Raw genomic sequence first — 22036 nt, 5'->3', positions numbered from 1 at the left:
CCTATTTAAATTCACTACTTTTATTCTTCCTTTATGTTTACTGCTTTGCACCAAAACACTAAGTCACATTCCTTATATCTGTAAATGTACTTTGCAATAAAACCAGATTCTGATTCTGATTCATTACATGTTAAACTACCACAGTCGCAATAGATATCCATTAGTATTCTGCATTAAGTTGGGGGATATTTGGTATATTCTTTAGCTAATTAATCATCATAAAAAGTAAAGAGCCTACCCTCTTCCTCTCATCCAGGAACTTCTTGGTGTTGCTGCTGTTTAACTCTCGCACTCTCCTAAAGAGCACAAAGAGAAGCACCGTGGCGTTACAACATAATTCAAAAGCCGAGTCACTTACTGCTGAGCGATTACATGATAACAGATATTTACAGCACGTGTGTGACCCACCTCTCTCGCTCTGCCTTGTTCTTTATGGACTTGTCCTGGCTGATGGCTTTGCTGTTTTCCATGGACATCTTGGCCTGGTTGGCACGCATTTCTTTGCTCTGCCTAAAATTGTGGATGTAAAATGGAAACTTGGGTTTACGCTCTGAGAAAGTAATACTAGGTGGCTGCAGGTGGCAATTATGCGACCGGCGCTTCAGTTTGGTGATTCAGAGGGTCACTCTCCGTCTGGATCAGGTTACCCTCAGTGAATGGGTGTATGGTCGTGTGTGTTTGGGCTTCTCACCGTTCATGGATGAGTTTGAGCTGCATGGTCTGCTGCTCCTGGACGGTGGTCAGGAGTTTCTTGAGGTGTTCGCACTGCTGTGTGACGTGGCTGTCCTTCATCTCCTGCTCCTCGCTGCTGTGACTACTGATCAGCTCTGACCACTCTTTAGTGTGCTGCGCTGTGATGTCCTTTACCTGCACACACACACACACACATAGCAGGTACACAACTCAATTATACACTGCTGAGGTACTTGTCATCCTCACAGCTAATAACTTTGTGGAAAGGAAGCTTGTTTGAGGGCAAGAAGTTTTGTGTTACCTTGACTTTGTGATCGGCGATCAGTGTTTGGATTTTATCCTCTGTCTCCTTCTTCAGCTCTTGGCAGTTGTTTTCCCTGCAAGGAGACCACATACAGATTTATTTAACACCATGCAAGTCAAATTCAACGAGAATTCAAATTCAAGAGGACTGTCTTACTCTTCACAACCTAAGTGCGTTTTAGGTTTTCCAGATGTTTGATTAATATTATGTTGGCTTAAAACAAATAAGTTTCTCTCTGTTACCAAAGTGGGCTATTTTAAAACAGCTCTCAATCTGAAGTAGCACAGAAAATGAACCGGGGTCAATGCAATAATGTCAACACATATGCATGTCAGAGGTCATAGTACACAGTCTTAAAATATGTCATATAAAAGTAAAGTGTTTTTAACAATATAATGTAAAAAATATCACATTTCATAAAGAAAGTCAAAGTATAGTATGTCATCAAAATTATCTCAAAAAAGTTATACTAAAGTAATATTATACAATTTATCTTGAAAAAGTTATCGTAAACTATGTGGTGAAAAATCCAGTCATCATTTAGTATATTATAAATATTTCATTGCATGGTATGTTTTAAATAATATAAAAAGTAGTATACTATATTGTTTTGAAAAATATAAAACTTTCATAGTAGTATGTTGTCAAAAATATTACAAAAATGTATTTATAAAATGTCTTTAAAGTCTTTGTACAGTATGTTTTAAATAATATCAAAGTGATACTATAGTGTAAAAAAAATATATAAAAATGTCACAAAAAGCCATAGTATAGCATGCCTACCATGTATACCATTTTCAGTAATGCCAAGCACAACCATATTTCCGGTCTCATTTTTTTAACTTACCCTCGTTTCTTGATGGCTTTCTCTAGTAGTTTCTCCAGGTTTGTCTTCTCCTTGTCATGCTGAGACACCATCTTGTCCACCTGTGTGCAGTGGGCTTTCTGCATTGTATTTTGATCCTGTGTGGGAAAACAAAATGTTTCACTTCAGTGTTTTTCTGTGCTGTGGAAGTGCAGTTTGAACCTGCACCAAAACAGATATCAAAGAAAAACAGGCAGCTCTAATTTAAGACTGTGATTATGATTTTAAAAACATTAATATGTTGGTGTCGACACTGAAAAATGAGCCAGCAGTTGTCTTTATTCAGTCAACAGATGGTACTTTAATACAGGGGTTACGTAAGAGGACTTAATGCTATGATAATTAATCAGCCTCTGTGAATGAGCCAGCACCCACCGCGGTCTCTGTGGAGCTCTGGTCAAAGCAACTTTAGCAAGTCTAATTTCTTACAAAACGTTAATTACGTGGCTGCATTTAAGTGTTTGTAATGGACAGATTGTGTGTTTTTTGTGTGTGTGTGTGCAGGTGAACACAGTGATGAAGCAGCGGCTGGTGGAAGATGAAAGGTGGAGCCGCCCCCCCCTCGCTCTCGCTCTGAGCATCAATGAGTGTCCAGACCGAGCAGCAGCCTCTCTGCATCGGCAACAGACAGGTCGGCACTACAACAATCACCTACCTTTGAGTGTTTCTTCTTTAAAGTGTTGAGCTCCTTCTGTTGCTTTTTAATCAGTTTAAGGTACGTCTGCAGAGGGAGAGAGGAGCAGTTATTGATCTGGTGCAGGAGGTCATGTTGAGAACAGCCTTTGAGCTTAATAGCTGGGTGTTGGCATTGTCTGGTAGAGTAATCGTTTTTATGAGATAATTATTGGTACTAAAAGGTGATTATAGTCAATGCTGCGTTCAAATGTTTTAACATGTTTAACGTTTTCACAACCTTCTGAGAGCTCTGTGTCAGCAATATTGACCAATATTGCGTAACATTAAAATGTTGCCACCTCTGAATGGATAGTGCTTTTAAATGTGGAGCTAAAGCTCAATGAGTAAATGAGCGTCAGAACACCAAGAAGGGCCTCTTAAATTATTTTTCTTTAAAAATGATCAGGTGAATGGATGTTGGGTTTTTGAAAGCAAAATGAGCTGAAACAGCTCTGAGCATACAGCTGGATAACTGAGACCTGGATTATACTGCACAAGTTGTGTATAAACAGATTGTTTGATGTAGTTTTGCTGTAGTTAAACGTGGCTGCCTTTAACTACAATTTATTAAGATTTTTTTCTGATTTTGGATTCTTTGTTTACCGTGGAGGCATGCGAGAAAAACAGGTTGAATTCTGTGCAAAACTTACACAAGCTGAGTATTTGATACACTCTTTAACTAATAAAAAATTAGCTTTTGAACAATGAATAATTGGCGTATTCTGTAACTACTGCAGATTTACTGTCTTACACACTGAGCTGCTCGAGCTGTTTAATGTGTTCAAAGTTCAGTTACTCACCTTCATTTGTTTTAAGTCATCAATGCTGACGTTAGGCACGAGTGCAGTATCTGAAACACAGAAGAGTAGTTTAAGTGTGTGTCCACAAAGTGAACATACGTGTGTTTTTAAATGAAGTCTGTTCATACCCTTCTTGGTTTCTGCTGTGTTGTTTTGGGCGGAGTTGGAGGTCTGGGCCATATCTGAGCTGGCCTGCGGTGTCACACTGGCCTTCACCGTGTCTCCTTTACCCTTTCCCTTCTTGTCGTTCTTTGAGCTCCCACTGGGAACGTCTGCTATGTCGTTCTGCAAAACAGAAAGGATTTATTTAGGTGGTGAGGGACGCAGTGTTTAGTCTCTAGATGTGTCTCAGTTAATACTGGTTGAGTCGATCAGGTACAATTCTCTAAACCAGAACTGGAGCTCAGCATTTCTGTTAATTCTTGGTTTAAGAAGCTTTAAGTGTGTGTGTGTGAGTGTGTTTGTTGTCATGTGTACCGTGTCAATCCCCAGCGCCTTCATCTGGTCAGCTCTTTTTTCTGCTATGGTCAGGAACTTCTTTGGGTCTGATAGAGCATCCACGATTGCTGAAACACAGAAACAGGTTTGTTAGTACAGTGCAAGGAAAAGAAATTCATTAAAAAAGTGGTGGGTTTAAAGGTTGTTCTTTCTCGTGTGCGTAACTGGCAAATATCCCTCTTAACATGCTCCAAATTACTTGTACTAAAGCTACAAAACTTTAGGTTTATGGGAAATTTCCTGTTAGTAGTTCGATTTATCAGTCTAGATCACGACAAGGTCTGTGGATTGTTTTAACTAACCAGGTCATAATTTGAGAAAAAGGTCTGACAAACTGCACTACAGGTAAGAGAAAAAATGTAGATTTTTGATTTTAGGGTGAACCTGTTCCTTTAACAATTATGAAAATACAGATAATTATCTTTTAGGAGCCCACTCTGTAGTAGCGGAAACAATCCTGCAGTAACCAAAATGTTATTTTGCAGTAAGAAAGGCAGGAAACAAAGAGTTAATCTCAGTCCCTGCCTCACTGCTTCCTGCTGAGAGAGTACACCAGTCCAGACTGAGGCAGGATCTGACTAGTTTAAATGGCACAGTTTCTTAAAGAAAGGATTTTTATATTAGAGCTGCTCGTACAGTGCTCTGTGTGTGTGTGTGTGTGTGTGTGTGTGTGTGTGTGTGTGTGTGTGTGTGTGTGTGGCTGGGAAGTGATTCTGGCAGCAGATCTTATAGAGGAAAGCTAATGGTTACAGTAATGGCTCCTCGGCGCAGGCCCCTCGGCTTTATTTAATGACAACTCCAATTGTCCTGCTCATTTGTATGCTTGTGCCTGTTTTAAACTGTCTATTACTGCAGATTCACTGTCATCATCATTTGCGCCATGCCATTACTCTGAAAACCAACCCAAGGCACAGAGTCGGTGAGCGGGAGAGAGTCGCCTCGCTTTCCCTTTTCTCTCTCTCCTCCCCTACAGGCTACAGAAACTACTCCAAGATCAGCCGTGATCAAACGGCGCAGTAAAACAAACTCCTACATCTGCTTTCACACATAAAGAACAACAACACAAGTAAAGTTTTCTAATTATTATTATTTCTGTTCTCACCTCCAAAACCGTCGGGCACGTAGGTCTTGAGGATGATTTGGCAGAAGATGGTGGGCAAAGACAGGGGCTTGTTGCCCTCGTTCCTCAGCGAGATGTGACGGTAGCCAGCCTGCAGGCCGTCCAGAGGCAGGATGCGCTGGCCAATCAGCTTGTTGTTGTCGTCGTAGACGGCGATGCGCAGTACCGCCAGATCTGGTAGGATCACCTAAGAGGGAGGGATGAGGGAGAAAGAGCCAGAATAAAGTTTTAAAAAGACGTGTTGAGGAACAGGGGAGGCAAAAAGTGTGACGTAAAATAAAAGTCGCAGGAGTTTATCATCAGCCCTGAGGAAGTCTGCTTAGCTCATTCTGATATTACAATAGGTAAACTATTTTGCAGCCGTTGCAGTAAAATTCTCTTTTTTAAGCTAAAGCAGAAACAGCATCATTAAAAGGAGAAGGTCAAGGATGAGACTGCAGGGGACACTATCAGGGGACGGTCAGTGTGATACAGGGAGAAGGTGTGATAGTGCAGCAGCACAGCATATCTGACTCCTGACAAGGCCACAGCTAGTACACACACAGGGAGGAAATCTTTTATGTATGTTTGTGTGTGTGTGTGTGTGTGTGTGTGTGTGTGTGTGTGTGTGTAGATGAGCTTGTGTGTACACCCTTGGAAAAAAAAGAGAGCGAGAGTCTTTACTGGCCTTGTGTGTGGAGATAAGTGAACGGAGAGAAGGGGATGATTAATACCTTGACGAAGAGGAAGGTAAGAGATAAGGACAGAGAATACTCACTGGAGATGAATGGGTGGAGGCGCCCGTTTGTGTGTGTGTGTGTGTGTGTGTGTGTGTGTGTGTGTGTGTGTGTGTGTGTGTGTGTGTGTGTGTGCCTGCTGTACTGTACGTGAGTGCTGCTGGTGTGTGTTTGCTCTGAGTCATCTTTACTGTGCTGTGTATGCATGCAAAAGGTGTGGCAGTGTTTAAGGGCATCTGTGTGTGTGTGTGTGTGTAGATGTGAGAAACGAGTCTTGCCAGCAGCTCAGCTCGTGATGCCCCTCTGATAGCAGTGCGTGTGTGTGTGTGTGTGTGTGTGTGTGTGCGTGCGTGCATGTGTGTGTGCGTGCGTGCGTGCGTGTGTGTGTGTGTGAGAGAGAGAGAGAGAGAGCGAGCGCGGAGCAGCACTGCGGCAGGCTGTGATTGATGGTGTGTGTTAGGAAGCTGGAGTCACAGTCATGGCTGAGAGACTCCTCATTCTGCTGAGAGCAGCACTATTACACACACACACACACACACACACACACACACACGTTTCTCTCCCTTTCCCTCGCTTTATCTCTAATCTCTCTCCTTCATTCTTTCCTCTTCCTTCATCCCTCCGTTTGTTTTTCCTTTCTTCTCTCTGTCCTTTGATTTTTCGCCTTTCGTCCGCTCTCCATTTAGGTTTGTGATACTTTTTCAAATGAACACATTTTCAAGATTATCACAAATCACGTTTTATCCCCACTTATTTTCTTAATTAACAAATACCTATTCTATTTGTCATTATTTTTGCATTACTCTCCATCTTGTTTTCCTCCTCTCTAATCTCGACTCTTGTCCGTTTCCCTTGTTCTTTCCCTGCTGTTAGGACAGAATAAGTCTCTTTAATCGTCACTAGAGCTGCAACAATTAGTCAATGGAAAGAAAATAACCTGCAATCTGTTTTGATATCCGATTAAAAATAATATTTTCTGGTTCGAGCTTCTTAAATGTGAGAATTTGCTGCTTTTTTTGTCATTCATGATATGAAATGATGCAGTAAATTTAAAATACTGCTGGTTGGATAAAAGAAGCAATTTAAAGATGCCACTTCGAGCTCTGGCAAATTCTTTTTTTGGCATTTTATAGACTAAATGAGTGATGAAAATAATCGTTAGTTGCAGCCCTAACGTGACTGAGACCTTTCTGTCCACCGTCCCTCTCCTCCCTGTACTCAAATATTGCAGCTCTGCTTATGATGCAGACAGCATTCGTGCATCACGTTTCTTTTACCTCACTATATCTCCACCGTCACTGTTCCCTCGTCCTCTTCACCCAACAACCTCCACCTTCTTCCTACCTTTCTGAAGACGAAGGGCTCCTCGTTGTACGCCGGGTTCAGTCCGTTGTTCATCACCATACGTGTGCGGAACTCCTTTCTGATGGTGTCCGTCGGCAGCCCGTACATGTCGACCTCGACGTACGTGCCGATTTTCTTGTCCGACAGAAACTGTCCAGAGAACACCTGAGGTGAAAAAAGGACAGCTTTATGAGTGTTTTTGAAGCTGTGGATTTCACAGGAATAATATTTAAAAAGTAATCGCTGTGTTTGGATTTTGATGCAATCGATGAGGCAAAATCAAGCACCAACTAATAAATGTGTGATGCTCATCCCTTGTAATTACAGCTCAGTGCATCCAAAACACCACCGTTTATGTGCACAAAAATATGTGAGTAAGTCGTGCATAGTGTGATATTTAGGACTCAGCGTGTGGTGAGAGCATCAAGCCTGAATATCCCTATTTATTTGCTGTAATACTGTAATTTTCTTTTCATTTTTAGAAATTCCTGCATGAATGAAGTGTCAGATGACCCGACCTGTACGCTGCAGGTTGCAGCAATGACTCCATCCACCGGCGTCTCTGAGAAAGGGTCGAACATCCTGTCTGACCGCCGCATAAAGTCTGGCTTCAGCAGGTACCTGATGTGCACACACACACACAAACAAATGCTGAATATATGGTAAATGCACACACAACAATATCCTTCTTCCTTTTATTTAGTTTCAATTAAGCTCTGAAGCAATCTTTTGGGAATAACAAAGTACAGCAGAACAGATCTAAGGCTTTGTGTGTGTTAACCCCGGGCCCAGCAGAGTGACATTAGTAATGATGGGTGTCTGCAGAAGCCCTGATCTTCCCACATATGAGATTTTCAGCATTAGCAGTAAAATCTGTGCCCTCAGGGACGGTATTAGAGCCGAGGGACGGAGACAGGAAGAGATAGATGACTGCAGAGAGCCTCAGAGGCGGTTTAAGAGGAGCCCGCTTCTCGAAAAGCACTCATTGGCTCTTGGGGCAGACAGTAGCTACGGTCGCCGCTGGCAACCACTAATGAGATGTGACAAGCTTTAATTGATGAGCTAAGGACACGAGAGAGGAGCTGTTCTCACCCACAGGAGCCGTTGTACTCGAACTTTCCCTGGTTCAGCTGCATGGCCAGATCTGAGGGACAGAACGGGAGAAGTGTTGAGACGCAGATCACATATATCTCAGATTACTCTCGCAAACATCATTACATCTTAAAACAATCAACTATTCAGTTCATTTGTGTCAGTTTCTGTGCAGTTTTTTCTTTTTAATGTTTTTTTTTTCTGACATTTTTCTCCCTTCTAACTGTTCATCCCATCATCACAGAAGCTCCTCCTCCTGTGTGACCCCCCCTCCAGGCTTGCACATGCCCAGCTCCCAGCAGGCCATATGGTCTGACCCACTTTTGCCTCTGGCCATGGGGCAGCAGCTGTTTTCCAACAGGCATCACTCACTCTATAGGTGTGTATGTGGCAGCACTATCTTATGAAAATGTATGAGTGCATCTAACAGCGAGAGAGAGAGTGAAAAACAGATGAAGTGCAGAAGCAGATGTCATGCATGCATAATCTGAAGCAGCAAAATAACATGCACTTGCAGGGACTGGGATCTAATTTGTGTTTTGTCTCCACAGGTGTGTGTGTATGCGGACTTATGCAAGACCACCATTGGCCCAGTGAGAATTTACTTTTGTATCACAAATATAGTGAGAGTGATATATTTGCTTGATCAGTGGATATTGTCTTTATAGAGAAAGCTTTGTGGCCAGAAATAGCAGCATAATTTCCCCACAACTGTGTAATTATTTGTTTAATGCTGCTCTGTTGTTTGTTTCATGTATTTTATGGCTTTTTTTTGCTACTGCCAGCCAGCTTTAATGTCATGTAATTTTTAACTGCATCATTAAAGCTCCTGTGTGTAAGATTTAGGGGGATCTAGTGGTGAAATCTGCAGATTGCAGCCAGCAATGCCGGCATGCTGTCTAAAATCACATCGCAGTGCAGTATTGCAAAGTCCGATGAGGACCCGCTCCCAATAAAGATATGAAGGGCTCATTCTAAGGTAACAAAAATGTAATACACATACTATACTATGTTTTTTTGTGACATTTCTGAGGACAAACTGCTGTGACATTTGTGACAATTTTTACAACATGCTATAGGACAAACTAAACTATGACACTTGACGAAAAAAAAAATTAAATCACAAATTGTATGACTTTTGTGACATTTCAGAGGAAATACTGCATTAAGACATTTTTTATTATTTTTTCTACATACTATACTATGACTTTTTTCATTATAATTTGCATTGAATACTATTCTGTGACTTTCTGAGGACATACTATACTTCAACACGTTTTTCATAACATACTAATCTATGATATTTTTCATCAAAATTTGTTTGACATACTACAGTTATGACAGTTAAGACATACTATTGCCACCCGGCTCAGTGCCTGTATGTTGGAGTTTGCCCCGGTGAACGAGAGGGTAGCCCTCCTCCGCCTTTGGGTGGGGGGACAAATCCTGACTGTTGTTTGTGCCTACGGTCCAAACAGCAGTTCAGAGTATCCACCCTTTTTGGAGTCCTTAGAGGGGGTGCTGGAGAGTGCTCCTTCTAGGGACTCCCTCGTTCTGCTGGGGGACTTTAACGCTCACGTTGGCAACAACAGTGAGACCTGGAGGGGTGTGATCGGGAGGAATGGCCCCCGGATCTGAACCCGAGTGGTGTTTTGTTATTGGACTTCTGTGCTCGCCACAGATTGTCCATAACAAACACCATGTTCAAGCACAAGGGTGTCCATATGTGCACTTGGCATCAGGACACCCTAAGCCTCAGTTCAATGAACGACTTTGTAGTCACGTCGTCGGACTTGTGGCTGCATGTCTTGGACACTCGGGTGAAGAGAGGGGCGGAGCTGTCAACCGATCACCACCTGGTGGTTAGTTGGCTCCGATGGTGGGGGAGGACGCCGGTCAGACCTGGCATACCCAAACACATTGTGAGGGACTGCTGGGAATGTCTGGCAGAGTCTCCCGTCAGAAAGAGCTTCAACTCCCACTTCCGGGAGAGCTTCAACCATGTCCCGGGGGAGGCAGGGGACACTGAGTCCGAATGGGCCATGTTCCGTGCTTCCATTGTTGAGGCGGCCGATTGGTGCTGTGGCCGTAAGGTGGTCGGTGCCTGTCGGTGTGGCAACACCCGAACCGGTTGGTGGACTCCGGTGGTGAGGGGTGCCGTCAAGCTGAAGGAGTCTTATCGGGCCTTCTTGGCCTGTGGGACTCCCGAGGCAGCAGAAAGGTACCGGCAGGCCAAGCGGAGCGCAGATACGGCAGTTGCCAAAGCGAAAACCCGGGCATGGGAGAAGTTTGGTGAGGCCATGGAGAACGACTTCCGGACGGCTTTGCAGATGTTCTGGACCACCATCTGGCATCTCAGGAGGGGGAAGCGGTGCTCTGTCAACACTGTGTATGGTGGGGATGGTGCGCTGCTGACCTTGACTCGGGACGTTGTGGACCGGTGGAAGGAATACTTCGAAGACCTCCTCAATCCCACCGCCATGCCTTCCTGTGAGGAAGCAGGGCCTGAGGACTCGGGGGTGGGCTCCTTCATCTCTGGGGCTGAGGTTGCCAAGGTGGTCAAAAAGCTCCTCGGTGGCAGGGCTCCAGGGGTGGGTGAGATCTGCCCCGAGTTCCTTGGGGCCCTGGATGTTGTGGGGCTGTCATGGTTGACACGACTCATTGCGTGGACATTGGGGGCAGTGCCTCTGGACTGGCAGACTGGGGTGATGGTCCCTCTTTTTAAGAAGGGGGACCGGAGGGTGTGTTCCAACTATAGGGGGATCACACTCCTCAGCCTCCCTGGTAAGGTCTATTCAGGGGTACTGGAAAGGAGGGTCTGCCGGACAGTTGAACCTCGGATTCAGGAGGAGCAATGCAGTTTTCGTCCCGGTCGTGGAACTGTGGACCAGCTCTGGACTCTTGGCAGAATCCTTGAGGGTGCATGGGAGTTTGCCAAACCAGTCCACATGTGCTTTGTGGATTTGGAAAAGGCATTCGCCGGTGTCCCTCGGGAGTCCTGTGGGGGGTACTCCGGGGATATGGGGTATCGGACCCCCTGATACGGGCCGTCAGTTCCCTATACAACCGGTGCCAGAGCTTGGTCCGCATTGCCGGTAGTAAGTCAGACTCATTTCCGGTGAGGGTTGGACTCCGCCAGGGCTGCTCTTTGTCACTGATTCTGTTCATAACTTTTATGGACAGAATTTCTAGGCGCAGCCAGGGCGTTGAGGGGGTCCGGTTTGGTGACCTCAGGACTGGGTCGCTGCTTTGGCAGATGATGTGGTCCTGTTGGCTTCATCAGGCCGTGACCTTCAGCTCTCACTGGATCGGTTTGCAGCCGAGTGTGAAGCGGCCGGGATGAGACTCAGCACCTCCAAATCCGAGGCCATGGTTCTCAGCCGGAAAAGGGTGGAGTGCCCCCTCCAGATCGGGGAGGAGATCCTGCCCCAAGTGTAGGAGTTTAAGTACCTCGGGGTCTTGTTCACGAGTGAGGAAAGGATGGAACGGGAGATCGACAGGCGGATCGGTGCAGCATCTGCAGTAGTGCGGATTCTGCACAGATCTGTTGTGGTGAAGAGGGAGCTGAGCCAAGAGACAAAGCTCTCGATTTACCGGTCGATCTTCGTTCCTACCCTCACCTCTGGTCACGAGCTTTGGGTAGTGACCGAAAGAACAAGATCACAGGTACAAGCGGCTGAAATGAGCTTCCTCTGTAGGGCGGCTGGGCTCTCCCTTAGAGATAGGGTGAGAAGCTCGGTCATCTGGGATGAGCTCGGAGTAGTGCCGCTGCTCCTGAGCGGTGAGAAGAGGTGGCTTGGGCATCTAATTAGGATGCCTCCAGGACGCCTCCCTGGTGAGGTGTTCGGGGCACGTCCCACAGGTAGGAGACCCAGCGGAAGACCCAGGACACGCTGGAGAGACTATGTCTCTCAGCTGGCCTGGGAACGCCTCGGGATTCCCCCGGGAAGAGCTGGACGACATTTCTGATGAAAACTTTTGACAATGCTTTGATTTTTTTTTAAAATCAATCAATATTTGTATGACAGATATACCTATGAAGGAACCACAAATGTAAACTAACTATTTGGCTAATTCTGGCATATTTACAGCAATGTTCATTAATTTGCACTGTCCATGTGAAAAAAAAAACAACTAATAAACTGAACTAAACTGCACAGACTGAAATTAACGCCTTTTCTGTAAAGAGTCAGTTCACCCAAATTAAACCAGACCACAAATCTCAATTCATGCTGTTCTACTTGGGACTTTATTTTTTTACCCAAGAAACAATCCCAGTTAAATTTGTGGATTATTTGGGGGAGCTTGGCCATGTTTCTTTTTCTGTAAAATGTGTTGTATCCACTGTAGTGAAGAGCTGGTAGAAGTTACTGACAGTTTTAAAGTGACATTTAAACTCAAGCTGGGTCTTCATTAAGTCCACATGTCCTTCTTGTTATTATTGGCGTGTGTATATTTGGAAGTGTGCGGATTGTTGATTAGTAGTTCATCCACACGACACACGCAGAAGCTGCTGTCAGTGTGAACGTGAGGTCAGAAGTTCACTGCATGCTGCACTTTTCTTAGATCAGAGGGTTAAATGAGGCCTTGCATTTGTTTATGTGTGCTTATAATCTGTGTGTGCTGTGTGTGGAGGACTTGTTATGAGTGTGTGTGTGTGTGTGTGTGTGTGAGGTCAGAGGTCCCATGATGTGTGCTGTGGTACCTGGGGTCTGGAAGTTGAGTGAGACCATCTGGCAGCCTGCGTTCCAGAAGATCTGAGGCATGTAATTACTGGAGTCCACCCGACCCCCTTTGGGGTAGATACGGCTCATCTGACGCTTGTTGTAGCTGCACTGACGTTCAGGAAAATTTCAAAAAAAGAGAGGGAGAGCATGTTTGTTCTAGCACATGTGTGGGTATGCATCAGTGTGTGCGTCAAACAGACTGCAGGACTATTTTTAGCGTGCACAGCTTGGGTTAAGCGGTCCCATCGAGAGAGAGAACGAGAGGCAAAGTTAGTGTGTGCGCACTTGTGTCAGGCCGAGTCACGCAGTCCAAAGGCACACTGGCCTCTGGAGACCTCCAGTTCTTTCCTGAGAGCAGAGTGGAAACAAATATGGCTAAAAAATATCAGTTCTGACCCATTCGGCTTTTATTTAGGTGACCTCAATTTATTAAGTTAAAACTCTGAATTTATTACACTAAGCTACAAAGCTTCACTCAGATGTGGAACATTATTAGGTGAAAAATAGCGGATATCTTAGCGGTGGTGGTCATAACAAAAAAAATCCAAGGTGTTGTTAATTAAAGGAATATTTCATCCCCTTAAATGACCATTTGTATATCACTTATTCACTTTGTTTTACCTTTGATTTATGAGGAAAAGTGAAGAAAGACCCCAAACACTAAAGTTCTTGATGAATTGAAGTTCTGGAGTTCTGTTTTTGACAACAGCGTTAATTTTTCAAATTCTGGCGATTGCATTAATGCTTCAAAAATCCTAAAAGTGATGTTGATTTGTGAAGATTACTTTGCTGAACAAAATGTCCTCAGAGCTTATTTTCTGCAATAATCCAAAATCCAATAAAAGAAATCCCAAAGGCTTTTTGTTAGTGTTGCCAGGGCAACGTAGACTAATTGATTTACAAATTTATTAAATAATTGAAAATATATTAATCATCAATTACCAGTAAAAAAATAATTAAAGTAATAAATCGATTTACTTTTGTGGGTGAAGTATTCCTTTAAAGAAATTCTCGTTTTGATAAATGCAGTGCAGCTATGACTTCAAGCCCAAAGGATACTTGACAAACTCGATGGCGTTGGTCTTCAGATAGCCCAGACCAACAGACTCGTTAAAAGATGACATGTTATGGTGGATGTTTCTTTCTGAAAGACAGAGAAAAGGAAAGTGCTTATGGCGTTTTTCTTTTAACCACGAGACATTGAATCAAACAGTACAAGAATAATGAATATTTCAGTCCCGTTCTTTCTCAAATGTCAGCAGAAACACAAAAGGAGGAGGCCAAAGCTCACCCTCTGCCACTTCAAAACTCTGAAACTTGACGGGCTGTGCGTAGTTGACCATTGCTGACAGGTATGGGTGGATGTTGGTGGTGGCTCCTACGTAGGTGTACTGAGCTATCAGAGCCTCTTCAGAGTCCTCCCCCTCCTCCCCGCCCTGCACAGGACAGGTACAAACACACACACACACACACACTTAAAACTGGATTGTTGTGATGCAGAAAGCGAGACATGGTGTTTGATTTTTACTCAAATGTGACGTAAGTATGTAAGAGAGTGAGAAATGTCAGTTCAGTTCTCACCTTCTTGTTGTTGTCTTGGTCAGATGCTTCTGAGATGTCTGTGGCGTCTGTTGCTTCTGTGGCTTCAGATATCTCAGTCACTTCATCTTCAGGCACCTGCAAACAGAGACGGACAAAATGCTTCATTAAACGTCCCCTCTCAATATCCAAATCCTTGTATTTAAATAAATCCAAAAAATACAGCATGACAACGTTGAGGTCAGTTAAGAGGTGTAGCAACTTTACCTAAATACCTAAATAAATGCATATAAAATGATCATAAAAACGTCACAATTTAGTATGTCATTAAAATTTCTGAAAAAAAAGTCATAGTGTAGTATGTCACGAAATTATCACAAAAAAGTCATATTATATTACAGTTATGTAAAAACATCATGTGTAGTATCTTATGAAAGTATTTTAGAAATTGGCATTATATAGTAGGGCATAAAAGTCTTGGAAAAAATGTCATAGTATAGTATTTCATAAAAATTATCATAAAAAATACTATTATATAGTATGGTATAAAAATCAGTATAGAATGTTACAAAACTATGGTTAAAAGTGTCAGTAACATATGCCATGAATGTAAATTAATTCTAAAAAATATAATTAATCACAGAAAAAATGTCATAGTATAGTATGTTATGAAATTATGCTAAAAATATAATTGTATAGTATTTCATGAAATTATCTAAGGCAGCACACAAGTTGTTAAATAATATTAAGGGGTCTCAGAATTCAAATCCTTCTTATTTATTTTTTGAATGACATTATTACTATTATTATGAGATATTTGAAGGGGGGGATAAAATAGAATAAAAATACTTGAGGGAAATTGTTTTGTTACAGCAGCAAAAAAGAGCAGCAACTGAATAAAATATGTTAAAAAGACAAAATAATGCAAAAATAGATACAAAGGAAAGCACATGACATAGAATAAAATAAAATAAAATAACAACAATAATAATAAAGATATGTATGTACAAATAAAAATAAAAAGGCTAAAAAGAGCCCCCCCGAACATAAGCTGATGTTATTTGGGGCCCCTGGCGTTGAAAGGTTTGGGGCCCCTGATTTAGACCACCCTCTTCTATATTTAAAGTCACTGAACCATTTACAGTTCTGAGGTCATTTCTAAAAAGACGTTTCTGGTTCATGGCAGTATCGATGTTTTCTTTTCTTTTCTTTCAGTATTTCAGAAGTCAAACTTTACAGCCCACCTTCTTGAGACTGTTGCTGCGTTCCTCCTCTTTCGTCCAGCTGACGGCGTTACTCTGGGAAACGGCGTTACTCTGGGAAACGCTGTTGGCTTCTTTCTCCGTGGTGGACTCCGACAGACTGCTGGGGGCCTCCGAATTCAAATCCTTATCTTCAACCTCCTTTTCTCCTGCACGCGTGAAAAGAAAAACAAAGGTATTTAATTGGGAGCACATAATAATTTTTTTTTTTTTGCATGACTTGATGCTTTCAGTCTTTATTTTAACAAGCTGCGGCACTAAGCACTCTCACGTTACCATGTGCAGCTTTTTCAGGATTTATTTTTTGTTTGGACTTTGTGAGTTTTATCAAATCAGATTAAAGGTCAGTACAATAAGTGACAGAGACCGTCGATTATCTGACTGTTCTCTGTGTCCTCTTCGTTCTCCTCTCCCATTATGATGGCAGGTGTGTTGGTCTCTCCCGCCTCCATGTGTTTCTTAAAGGCCTCTAGCTGTTCTGTGTGACACACAAACACACACACACGTTAAAGCACGAAACCACATAATTACCAGATTTAAACACTCAACAGACTGTGTACGTACTCTGTTCAACTTCAGGTTTCAAGCGTTTGTTTTTGATGAGGATTTTGCGTTTGAGGTCGTTTGGAGAGGGTAAGGGACGCACGGATTCAATCTGCGCAACAGAACATGATCACACATTCAGAGGACTCATAATTCAAATGAAATCAACTTAGAGAGAATACGAGAATCAGAGAGTATTTACCGGAAAGTTTTCCAGAGGCTGTTTGAGGAGGAAGTCACCAAAGATCTCCTCACAATACTTGGCCATCTTGTACTGCTGTGGTTTACTGGTGATACAAACACAGACACACATACTCAGTCAGGATGTCTGAAAGTATCAGACACTTATACTAAAATCCTTTAAAACCTGAAATTTAGGATCTTTTCTGTTTTGTTTTTTTTCTTGGAGAAAAGCTTTTTATCATTTAAGCTTTGTAGGGAGGTGTGAATATAAATACTACATATGTGGTGCTGTTCAAAGAAGGTTTTTAGGCAGAGTGAGTCAGGTTAAAGTACATTTACGGGCAGATATTAACTATGAAAACAGCAAAAGGTTCAGTGGTTTGTTGAAAGATTTGTAACAGAATTGTGAATTTCACAAAGAACATTTTGATTAAAAAAATTATGAAAAGATAGACAAATTTGACAAATGTTTTAAGAAATGGAGATCTCAAAAACTGAAATTCAAAACTACTTAAGACCTAAAATTTTTAAATCAAATTTTAGGATGTAAATACAACGGGTCCATGTGTAAGTATGTTGTTTTGACATTGTATACTATGACGTGTTTCAACCTGCTATTCTAAGTGGTTTTCAACTATTTTTTGGGACATGTCATATTTTGACATTTCTCGCCATACTATAGCCTTGGTTCTTTGGTCATTTTGTCGACTTTCTATTTTGTGGGAATTTTGGCCATTTTTGGAAGTTTTTTCAACATTGTACACTATAACAAGACGCTGCATGCTATACTAAGTGGTTTTTAGCTATATTTGGGACATGTCATATTTTGACATTTTTCACCATACTATAGCCTTGCTTCTTTCGTCATTTTTTAGACATGCTATTTTTATGGTTTTTTTGGCCGTTTTTGGATGTTTTTTTTTTAACATTGTATACGATAACAAGACTCTACATGCTATTCTAAATGGTTTTCAGCTGTTTTTGGAACATGTCATATTTTGACATTTTTCGCCATACTATAGCCTTGCTTCTTTGGTCATTTTGTCGACGTGCTATTTTGTGGGAGTTTTGGGCCGTTTTTGGATGTTATTTCAACATTGGATAATATAACAAGACTCTACGTGTTATTCTTAGTGGTTTTCAGCTGCATTTGGAACATGTCATATTTTGACATTTTTTGCCATACAATAGCTTTGCTTCTTTCGTCATTTTTTCGACTTTCTATTTTATCGTGTTTTGGGCCGTTTTTGGATGTTATTTCAACATTGTACACTATAACAATAATCTAAATGCTATATTAAGTGGTTTTTAACTATATTTGGGACATGTGATATTTTGACATTTTTTGCCATACTATAGCCTTGCTTCTTTCGTCTTTTTTTTTTGCCATGCAATTTTTTGGGATTTTTAGTCGTTTTTGGAAGTTTTTTCAACATTGTACACCATAACAAAACTCTATATGCTATTCTAAGTGGTTTTTAACTATTTTTGGAACATGTCATATTTTGACATTTTTCGCCATAGTATAGCCTTGCGTCTTTCATCATTTTTTTCACATGCAATTTTATGTTTTTTTGGGGCATTTTTTGGTGTTTTTTCAACATTGTATATTATAACAATAATACAAATGCTATATTAAGTGGTTTTTAACTAATTTTGGGAGATGTCATATTTTGACATTTTGGTCATCTTATGGTTTTTTTGGATGTTTTTTTTAACATAATATTTTATGTTTTTTTTGTCTGTTGTAAGGACCTGGGAATTCTACAGCTAAGTGTTCGATTCTCCCACGGATCCATCTTCAGACATGATTGGATCCCCTAGGACGACACACAGCCAAGAAGAGATGCATTCGCTGATCTTCTGGCTCTCCCTCCCAGACCTCCTCCGAGTGAGGTTGCAGGTGTGGAGGACCTCGGGACGACCCATCCCTGCAGACTTGTCTCAGCTCAACACTTTCCAAGTTTCAAGACACTTTGGAGAAGTTAGAAAGCCACAGCTGACTTCTCAAGCCAAAAGCAGAACAGAACCGAGAAAGCACTGAACTTCGATCTCTGTAAGGACACCAGGACCGGCCAGTCTCCTCCTGGATCCTTTGAACTGCACAGAAGTGGCTGAACCAGAACCTCTTCTCTTCAGCCAGCAACTCAAAGAGCTGTTCTACCACTCCTGGACTTGCAAGTAACATCTGTACTTAATTCATAAGTACAGGCTGAGTAACCCTGCTTACTTTGTCTTTTGTCATATCATGTCAAACATGTATTGATTTAAATGATATCAAAAGAGTCGCTGTTCTGATGTTTTGGTTATTGGGTTATTGGTTAGTCTGGACTGAACTGAACACCCTTTTCACTAACCAAGACGCCTTATATACAAATTAGATCAAATACATGCACTCGGAAATTGGCTCGCAATGAAAGCACACGGAAAAGGAAGTTGAAGTTCGGAAGTTAAGCGACCACATGGTCAGCTAAGGCCGTCCTCGCTCTGCAGCCATCTTCAACAGCATCTTGAATCTGGCATCTCGTTGTAGCTTCTGTTGTTAGTCAATTTGCCTATAGGTGTGTTCATGCTCACACAAACACACACCAACATACACCTTCTCTGTGACTCTCTCTCTCAAACACACACACACACACACACACACACACACATTTTTTAAACATCCACACTTGTATATATAAGCAGTTAGGATACACCGTGTGTTTGTTTTGCTATTCTTTTTGAATACATGTTTTGGAATCATACTAACTGCAGAATGTTATATTAAAGTGAGTAAATTGTTGAATTTTATGGGTTTCTGGCCTTTTTTGGAAGTTTTTTTTCAACATTGTACACTATAACAAGACTCTACATGCTATTCTAAGTGGTTTTCAGCTGTTTTTGGAACATGTCATATTTTGACATTTCTCGCCATACTATAGCCTTGGTTCGTTGGTCATTTTGTCGACTTTCTATTTTGTGGGAATTTTGGCCATTTTTGGAAGTTTTTTCAACATTGTATACTATAACAAGACGCTGCATGCTATTCTAAGTGGTTTTTAGCTATATTTGGAACATGTCATATTTTGACATTTTTCGCCATACATATAGCCTTGCTTCTTTGGTAATTTTTTTGACATGCAATTTTTGGGGGTTTTTAGTCGTTTTTGGACATTTTTTTTCGCCATAGTATAGCCTTGCTTCTTTCGTCATTTTTTGTACATGTAATTTTATTGGGTTTTTGGGCGTTTTTGGATGTTATTTCAGCATTGTACACTATAACAAGACTCTACATGCTATTCTAAGTGGTTTTCAGCTGTTTTTGGAACATGTCATATTTTGACATTTTTTTTCGCCATAGTATAGCCTTGCTTCTTTGGTCATTTTTTGGACATGTAATTTTTGGGTTTTTTTTAGTCGTTTTTGGATGTTATTTCAACATTGTACACTATAACAAGACTCTACATGCTATTCTAAGTGGTTTTCAGCTGTTTTTGGAACATGTCATAATTTGACATTTTTTTTCGCCATAGTATAGCCTTGCTTCTTTGGTCATTTTTTGACATGTTATTTTTGGGGTTTTTTTAGTCGTTTTTTGAAGTTCTTTCAACATTGTACACTATAACAAGACTCTACATGCTGTTCTAAGTGGTTTTTAATTATTTTTGGAACATGTCATATTTTGACATTTTTCGCCATAGTATAGCCTTGCTTCTTTGGTCATTTTTTGACATGTTATTTTTGGGGGTTTTTTTGTCGTTTTTTTAACTTTTTTCAACATTGTACACTATAACAAGACTGTACATAGGATGTCAGAAAAATGACCAAAGAAGCAAGGCTATAGTATGGCGCAAAATGTGAAAATATGACATGTCCCAAAAACAGCTGAAACCCACTTAGAATAGCATGTAGAGTCTTGTTATAGTGTACAATGTTGAAATAACATAAAAAATGGGACATCAACAATGGGACATGTTTCGCCATACTATAGCCTTGCTTTCTGGTCATTTTTTTGACATGCAATTTTTGGGGGTTTTGGCCGTTTTTGGATGTTCATTATTTTTTTTACATTTACATTGGATTATACAATATACTATGACTTGTTGATGACAGTTTTTACTACATATTATTGTTTGACTTTGCAAATAAAATGTCATAGGTATAGCATAGGATGATGAATAAAATCATAGTATGGTATGTTAAAAAAAATAGAGAAAAATAAAAAAATAATGAAAAAGATGCTGTAAAAAGGAAAAAGAAAAACTAGCATAGCATGTCGAAAAGTCATAGTATAGAATGTCACCAAAATTTTAAAAAAATGTCACAGTATAGCCTGCAAAAAAGTGAAGAAAAAAGTTTTGAACATCATTTTTTAAAAAAAACCTGAAGAAAGGAAAAAACAGCCGTGTGTGTCAAAAAAGTCAGTAAGATCAGACAGAACCCCTGCAAAGCAGCTGGACCGGACTCTGTCTCCCCCTCCGCCCTGAAGCACTGCGCCGATCAGTTGTCTCCAGTGCTTACAGACATTTTTAACACTTCGCTGGAGACATGCCACAAGCCATCCCGCGTTAAAGCCTCCACCATTATCCCTGTCCCCAAAAAACCAAGGACCACAGGACTCAATTACTCCAGACCTGTCGCCTTTCACACCTAAAACTCATCACGGACCCTCTTCTGGACCCCCCGCAGTTCACCAACAGAGCCAACAGGTCTGTAGACGACACTGTCAACCTGGCCCTCCACTTCATCCTCGAGCATCTGGACTCAGCAGGAACCTACGCCAGGATCCTGTTTGTGGATTTCAGCTCTGCTTTTAACACAATAATCCCGGCCCTGCTAGAGGACAAACTCTCCCAGCACAATGTCCCTGACTCCACCTGCAGGTGGATCACAGACTCTGCGTCTGACAGGAAGCAGCAGACTGACAGAACCATCAGCAGGGTCTCCCCTCAAGGCTGCGCTCTTTCTCCTTTCCTTTTCTCCCTGTGCACCAGCAGCTGCAGAGAGGGTGACCTGCCATCTCTCCATGACCTGTACACCTCCAGGGCCCTGAGGCGTGCAGGTAAAATTGTGGCAGACCCCCTCAGCCCGGACACGGACTTTTTGAGACCCTCCCCTCTGGAAAGAGGCTGCTGTCCATCAGGACCAAAACCTCAAGACTCCAGAACAGTTTCCTCCTCTCTGCTGTCACCATCATGAACAACACTCTGGCCTCCTCCTCCTCCTCCACCGCCCATTTTTATGTGTTACCTAAACGCACACTGGACTGGATTTCTTTACACGCACACTGTCAGTTAACTTATTTATTTTGACTGTTGTTACTTTGCACTGTAAAACCAACTTCTGCACATCTGTATTTCCTCCATTGCACCTTTTGTACATACATTTGGTTCTTTATATTCTATTTTTTAATTTTCTATTTTTAAACTGCTTCTATATTTTGATCTCTTATACTATTTAAATTCATTATTTTTTATTCTTCCTTTATGTTAATTGTTTTGCACCAAAACACCAAGTCAAATTCCTTGTATATGTAAATTTACTTGTCAATAAAACCGGATTGTGATTCTGAGATAAGTATTGTATTTGTGGTCCCTTTCAGAGGTAGGTTTTATGAAGAAATAGTTATTAGGGTGAGTGCTGTTAATCTACATAATGTAAACAGGTTAAGTGCAAGTATTAAGTATTTAAAG

General features: G+C 41.5%; 1 protein-coding gene across 1 annotated transcript in view; it reads right to left on the bottom strand.

Annotated features, from left to right (window-relative positions):
* Positions 1-22036, bottom strand: part of LOC121955137 (1-phosphatidylinositol 4,5-bisphosphate phosphodiesterase beta-4-like) — a 128344-nt gene that overhangs the window by 28539 nt on the left and 77769 nt on the right. Inside the window, 21 exon segments of the mRNA XM_042502959.1 lie at positions 239-296; positions 409-510; positions 692-867; positions 995-1070; positions 1845-1960; positions 2518-2583; positions 3338-3387; positions 3466-3622; positions 3815-3903; positions 4938-5142; positions 7016-7180; positions 7534-7636; positions 8108-8159; positions 12813-12937; positions 13894-13978; positions 14126-14270; positions 14416-14511; positions 15618-15784; positions 16003-16113; positions 16200-16290; positions 16381-16465. Coding sequence (XP_042358893.1) covers positions 239-296; positions 409-510; positions 692-867; positions 995-1070; positions 1845-1960; positions 2518-2583; positions 3338-3387; positions 3466-3622; positions 3815-3903; positions 4938-5142; positions 7016-7180; positions 7534-7636; positions 8108-8159; positions 12813-12937; positions 13894-13978; positions 14126-14270; positions 14416-14511; positions 15618-15784; positions 16003-16113; positions 16200-16290; positions 16381-16465 — 2320 coding nt within the window.

The sequence above is a fragment of the Plectropomus leopardus genome, chromosome 16 (assembly GCF_008729295.1).
Source record: "Plectropomus leopardus isolate mb chromosome 16, YSFRI_Pleo_2.0, whole genome shotgun sequence".
NCBI classification, from domain to species: domain Eukaryota; kingdom Metazoa; phylum Chordata; class Actinopteri; order Perciformes; family Serranidae; genus Plectropomus; species Plectropomus leopardus.
The sequence above is the reverse complement of the archived record's forward strand: the minus strand, read 5'-3'. Positions and strand labels throughout refer to the sequence as shown.